Source organism: Pseudorasbora parva, chromosome 4, assembly GCF_024679245.1.
Source record: "Pseudorasbora parva isolate DD20220531a chromosome 4, ASM2467924v1, whole genome shotgun sequence".
Lineage (NCBI taxonomy): Eukaryota > Metazoa > Chordata > Actinopteri > Cypriniformes > Gobionidae > Pseudorasbora > Pseudorasbora parva.
The window spans coordinates 57,891,369-57,898,681 of NC_090175.1; the positions used below are offsets into that span (position 1 = coordinate 57,891,369).

Sequence of the window (7,313 nt, forward strand, 5' to 3'; positions counted from 1 at the left end):
TTCCACGTTTCATGAAGTTGAGTGTGAATGCGGCATCAGTATTTATTTACAAATAGGTCTTGCAGGACAAAAAACTTCCTCACGTTTAGTCAAAGCCCAACACAATTATGCTTGTTGTGGTCTACTACGTGAGACCTTTCAAATGATATATGACATGACTACCTGAGCTGTATGATGTTAATGACACATTGCAGTACATAATGACCCCCCCACTGTAAAAAAATATGTTTTTTTCATTTTCTTTTCATTTTATTAGCAAATAACTCATCACTACTTTGGAGATACTCATCAAGCCTACATTCATTGTAAAGCTCAGAGTCTAAGCTTTCAAATGACTTTCAAATTACAATTTTTTCGTAGTTATGACACCTAACTACATGTGACGCGATAATATTCCAGCGAAAAGCAACTTCTCAAAATAATAACTCAATTAGTAACAGAGTTACATTATTATGAAAGTAACTAATTACCAGAAAAAGTAATGACTGTGTTACACTTTTTTAAATGTTTAAATATGTAAAATAACTGGGATGTTCCCAATATTACATGTTAAATGAATTAAATGGACACTAAATAGAATAAATTATTATTATAAAACATTGTACACTAATCTACACTATTTTAAAGTAACTTGACCAACACTGGTCCTTCCTACACGCGACGTGACGACGCGATAAAAGGCGTCTTTTCCACGTTAATTCCAGTTTTTGTCCTAACCAGCCGCGGCGGCGACATGCGATGGATCTATTTTAGAAACGGTTTCTATTTTTGAGGCTGGAACAACAACACAACATGGCAATGCTAATCTCAGGTAGTGTTTATGTGCTTTATTTAATGTTAAAAGTGTGTAATGTTATTTTGAGTATCATTTAGCGCTTCCAGCGTTGTCATATTAAAAGCAGCAACGGATAAATCACCTCAGATCTTGAAATTAAACACACGGAAACAAGAGCGTTCAAACTGTGAACAAACAAGTATATTCCATGACAACGATTGCTTTAGTAACTCAGGATGTATTTTTAGTAGTTTAAATGGTGTAATATTTGTGAATTTGATTATGTACTTATTCATTTCCTTGCGAGTGCTGTCAAAATTAATCTACGGTACCGCTAGAGCTCCACCCACTCGCTGTTCTGATTGGCTGTGGTTTATAGAGCTCCGCCCACACACTGTTCTGATTGGCTGTGGTTTATAGAGCTCCGCCCACACACTGTTCTGATTGGCTGTGGTTTATAGAGCTCCGCCCACACACTGTTCTGATTAGCTGTGGTTTATAGAGCTCCGTCTACACATTAGTCTGATTGGCTGTGGTTTATAGAGCTCCGCCCACACACTGTTCTGATTGGCTGTGGTTTATAGAGCTCCGCCTACACACTGTTCTGATTAGCTGTGGTTTATAGAGCTCCGCCTACACATTGGTCTGATTGCCTGTGGTTTATAGAGCTCCGCCTACACACTGTTCTGATTGGCTGTGGTTTATAGAGCTCCGCCTACACATTGGTCTGATTGGCTGTGGTTTATAGAGCTCCGCCTACACATTGGTCTGATTGGCTGTGGTTTATAGAGCTCCGCCTACACACTGTTCTGATTAGCTGTGGTTTATAGAGCTCCGCCTACACATTGGTCTGATTGGCTGTGGTTTATAGAGCTCCGCCTACACAGTGGTCTGATTGCCTGTGGTTTATAGAGCTCCGCCTACACACTGTTCTGATTAGCTGTGGTTTATAGAGCTCCGCCTACACATTGGTCTGATTGCCTGTGGTTTATAGAGCTCCGCCTACACATTGGTCTGATTGGCTGTGGTTTATAGAGCTCCGCCTACACAGTGGTCTGATTGCCTGTGGTTTATAGAGCTCCGCCTACACACTGTTCTGATTAGCTGTGGTTTATAGAGCTCCGCCTACACATTGGTCTGATTGCCTGTGGTTTTAAGAGCTCCGCCTACACACTGTTCTGATTGGCTGTGGTTTATAGAGCTCCGCCTACACACTGTTCTGATTAGCTGTGGTTTATAGAGCTCCGCCTACACATTGGTCTGATTGGCTGTGGTTTATAGAGCTCCGCCTACACATTGGTCTGATTGGCTGTGGTTTATAGAGCTCCGCCTACACACTGTTCTGATTAGCTGTGGTTTATAGAGCTCCGCCTACACATTGGTCTGATTGGCTGTGGTTTATAGAGCTCCGCCTACACATTGGTCTGATTGGCTGTGGTTTATAGAGCTCCGCCTACACACTGTTCTGATTAGCTGTGGTTTATAGAGCTCCGCCTACACATTGGTCTGATTGGCTGTGGTTTATAGAGCCCTGCCCACCAAGGTTATTTTCGTAAACGAAAACTGAAACTAAGACTAAAACTATTGGTCAAAAAACATTTTCGTAAACTGAAATAAAATTTAAAAATCTGAATAAATAAAAAACTAAAACTAAACTAAACTAACTACTCTTACTAAAAAACTAACTGAAATAAAATAATAATTAGCAAAAATAAATATTCGTTTTCGTTATTAATAAGCTCTCTTTAATGTGGTGGAAAATCTGACTGTGGCGGTTGAGGGAGTGTCTATTGCGCAACTGCGCGTGAAGTGAGCTGAGGAGGAGATTAACCGCTGTCCTGTGACGGACGCGTGCAGACAGGCAACACATCGCTAGTCTTAAACGGCAGTTCACAAAGAATCAATGCGTCCGTGGCAGTGAAATGGGAAATAACACAAGGTGAGATGCACGTTGAACTTCTTTTAAGCTCACTGTTTTAGAATGCCGTTTCTTACGTGACGAGAGATGCAGGCGCAAAAGTCAGCAACTATATTAGCAAATAACGTTACTAGCCTACTGTGCGTTTGAGATTTCATGTTTGCATAATATTGACAGGCTCAAAGGTGTTATCATAATCATTTACTACTAATAATATTATTATCTGTGTGGAGACATTTCCCCACAAAGTAGGGAATACCAGGACACACACACACAGGTTTGTTTCACTATATAAGTGAGGACATTGTATGGACTTCCATTGATTTTATTGGTTAATGATATTTTATATCCCCTAACCCAACCCCTATCCCTAAACCTACCCATCCCTAGAACGTGCAAAACAATAGATTTAAATAAAGACATGTTTTGGCCGATTTATAAGCCTTTTTAACTAGTGAGGACCAGTCAAATGTCCTTATTAGTCAGTTATCATAATATTTTACTAGATAAGTGAGGACATTGGTCCCCTTTACAATTATAGCACAACAAACACACACGCACACACACATGTCTGGTGCACTATCTTTGTGGGGACTTGCCATATAGACGTAATGGTTTTTATACCATACAAACCATATATTCTATCCCCCTACACTGCCCCTGCCCCTAAACCTACCCATCACAGGAAACTTTCTACACTTTTACATTTTCAATAGAACTCATTATGTATGATTTATAAGCTTTTGTACCCATGGGGACCTCAATTTAGGTCCCCACGGTGACACGAGTCCCCATGAGTCTGTGTGCATTCAGGTTGAAGTCCTCACCAGGCTAGAAAAACATGTACACACACACACACACACACTCTCACACACACACACACACACACAGAGCAAAACTGCTAGCCTACATTGTACTACTGAAGAAATTAAAATAAGCTTTTAATTGTTTAACAATATTTCATCTGTTATGAGTGAGTTTGTCTGGAATTTATAATTTTTACTTTTATATTTGACGTTGCATCTATTTTGTTCTTTAAGATAGATCCTCTGAGTATTAGCCTATGTCAAAAATATCAAATATAATTTTTTAATATCAAAATATAATTTCTTTCATTTTTAATCTCCTGATCGTTGTTTGTATAGGTCATAGTTTGACTCAAGCTTTTTTGCTCAAAGGTGAAGACCCAACTTTATGCATGTTTTGTAAGACCGTCCTGGGTTTAAACAATAATGCTCGTTTATTAAGTTATTTCACTTAAGGATGTTTAGTAAGATTAAACTCTAATCTGTTAATTAAACTTTGCTGAAATTAAAAACCTTGATTTGGTCTCTACGCTTCATTATGGTAACTCTGCTAAACTATAATTACTAAAACTAAAACTGAAACTAAATAAATAAAAACTAAATAGAAATGTATTTGCAAAATAAAAACTAAACTAAAACTAGCAAAACCATTTGTAAAACTAACTAAAACTAAACTGAAATTTGTAGAAAAATTGAAAACGATAATAAAATAAAAACTAATTTAAAAAAGCGAAACTATAATAACCTTGCTGCCCACTCACTGTTCTGATTAGCTGTGGTTTATAGAGCTCCGCCTACACACTGTTCTGATTGGCTGTGGTTAATAGAGCTCCGCCCACTCGCTGTTCTGATTGGCTGTGGTTTATAGAGCTCCGCCCACTCACTATTCTGATTGGCTGTGGTTTTTGATTGATTTGTTGCATCTCGTAGTCACGTGTGATGTATTCATGGATACAATGTGATACAAACAGAACAAGAGTTCTAAATAAAGATATATTTTCTCTGTTTTGATTTCAGGGTGAAAAACGAGTGTTATAGTTTTATTAACCCGAGTGTCTGAAAGCTGAAGTGTGAAGAATATATGTGAGTGTGTCTTACGTGGAGAGAGCGTCCCGTTAATCCAGCCACGATCCCATCCTTCAGCTCCGCTATGGTGGACATATTCACATCTCCGCTGCCCGTCGTGTCAATAATGTCCACGATCTTAGGTTTCCCATCTGTGGTGGTCTGAGAGAAACAGTAAATCAGATCAGCTTACATGCGTCTCAGAGCTCAGATGTTAAAGAGAGACCGAATGTTTCTGAATGAGCGTTACAAGGGATCATTCTCTTATAAATGAAACTACAACAGAGAGCAGCTGCGGATCCTCTTACAGCACCGAGGGAGGGCAGACATCTAAATAAATACATTTAATAAATAACATTAATTAATATACAAGATATTTATATTAAAAATGTATTTAAAAAATAATACATCAATACGTTAGATTAAATTGATTTATTAAATTTAAATAAATAAATATAATAATGTATGTATGCATTTGATTAAAAAAATTAAATAAATAAAATTGCATTTTAAAATAAGTCAAAGCCATTTGATTTAAATAAATAAACATTGATTTAAAAACCTAAAAAAGTAGTGTAAAAAAAAGATTGAATTAAACATATAAATCTATTTTATTAATATAAAGTTATTTAAATGTATTAGATCAAATAAATAATATTTTTTTTAAATAAAAATGAATAAAACATATTAGGATAACTACAAATGATTAAAATAAATAAAATTTGACGTAAATACATTTAAAATAAAAAAGTGGTGTAAAATAAGATTAAATAGATAAATAATAAATGTCATTAATATAAACAATACAAATATTTGACAAAAACAAATACAAATTATAAAAAAACAAAAATAAGCGGTGTAAAAACATAAAAATAAATATATGATTAAATTAAAAGATAAATCAATTGAAATAATATAAAAAATTATTATAATAAAAATGTATTTAAAATAATACATTAGATAAAATGTATTGATTAATTTAAATAAAAATACACAAAGTACAACTAATTAAAACTATTTAAATAAATAAAAAAATAAAAAAAGTGGTTTGGAAAATTTAAATCAATAAATGCATTGATTAAAATAAATGAAATCTGTATAAATTAATACATTATCACAGCAACAAAAAATACTGCTGTGAACCAAAAAATTAATTTGATAAGATTTTCTGCATTTATATTCTATAAGATCCATTTTTTCACAGTATTAATTGCATCTTTAACTTACATGATGATGATGTTAGGAGATCCCTGACATTTAAAAGAGTGACACACAACACTAAATAGTGAGCTTACACACACACACACACAGATCAGAGGCTGAACTGCTGTCTATGTAGGGAGCTCACTATAGGTTCACAGCCATTGCCATTCAGAATATAATGCTTATTTGATGCCTGACATGACAAATGGGTATCATATTAACTAATAATTGTGTGTACCATAATCATATACCTCACAAATCCCACAGAACATGTCTGAGACACTATAGTATTCCTTTGTCAGTCAGAGCCAATGATGAGGATGACACAGCTTGCCCTTTTCAAACGAGTCATGTATGTGTTTTGTGGGTTTAATCAGCTTAATTCGCTTTGGAAATGTCAGTGCTTCACTGTTTAAGTGTGACACAGGACTCCGGGTACCGTCCAGTATCTTTGGTCCCTTAAAAGGGAGTGAAAGCCACTGCGGCCTAGTGCTGAGGTGAAGCCGCGGGCTCGATTTACCTGCATGCCCGGGGCCCCTGGGTCCACCCCGGTGTCGAGGATCGCGATGAGCACCCCTCTGCCATCGTACTCCGGGAACTTGGTGAGAAACGAGGCGGCGCCGGTCTCTTTTTTCGGAAGCAGCCCGTGGAACGGGAACGGGAACGGATCTTCAGCGGAGTGAGACGACATGACCGTACAGAGCGAGAATGAAAACACAACACGACAGCGACGCGACGGACCGCCCGGTAAACCGACACAATGTGCGCGGGCGAATCTCTTAAAGGCGCAGTAACTAGTGACAGGGAGTCGACTCCAAAAGAGGCGATTTCTCGACTCTGAACAGCCCCAGGGTCGACTCCAGCACAGTAAGTGGGAGTAAGCAGGGCTGGACTGGTAATCTGGCATACCGGGCATTTGCCCGGTGGGCCGACGCACTTTTGGGGCCGGTATAGTGTTTAAAAGTAAAAAAAAAAAAAAAAAAAAAGGTGTTTTTTGTTTTGTTTTTTTGTTTTTGTTTTTACCACTGACAACATGCAGCGACAGCAGTCCATTGGTTTGTCTTCTGAATTGACAAGCCGAAGCGAGAGAGAGACCTCCCCTCCATATATTAGGCGCTATTTTCTATTTATTTATTTATTATTTGAGCGCATGGAACTGCAAAAGGCGAATATCCGCACAGCGCAGCCGCTGACGAACGTACGCTGCGTTTAAATACTGCTCTATGAACAGCACTTTGACTTATTTTGTTTTATACAATCGTGTGATGTGGAAACATTACAGGTTCTGTGAATCAGCTGAAAACAGCCGTGAGCATGTGTTCATGACGAGGTAAAGTGGAAAACGGCACACACACGCTTCACTTTAGCACAACCACAACTTACTCTGCAGCTAATAACAGCGAATAAATATGGTGTTTAGGAAGAAACATTTATTAAAAATGTTCCTATATTTCATAAATTAATATTGCAGAATATAAATCACTTTTATAGAGGCTATTTTCGTATTTTCTACAGGTGTTTACATTTTTTTTAACTTACAAATAAG

General features: G+C 37.2%; 1 protein-coding gene across 3 annotated transcripts in view; it reads right to left on the minus strand.

The window, feature by feature from the left end:
• tpp2 (tripeptidyl peptidase 2) overlaps positions 1–6,545 on the minus strand; it is a 49,297-nt gene extending 42,752 nt beyond the window's left edge. For all 3 annotated transcript variants that reach the window (XM_067442310.1, XM_067442309.1, XM_067442308.1), the window contains exons 1-2: positions 6,288–6,545; positions 4,598–4,726 (exon numbers count right to left, since the gene is read on the minus strand). In XM_067442310.1, the coding sequence (XP_067298411.1) occupies positions 4,598–4,726; positions 6,288–6,458 (300 nt within the window). In that variant the 5' untranslated portion in view covers positions 6,459–6,545. The remainder of the gene's footprint in view (positions 1–4,597; positions 4,727–6,287) is intronic.
• Positions 6,546–7,313: the final 768 nt, after the last annotated feature.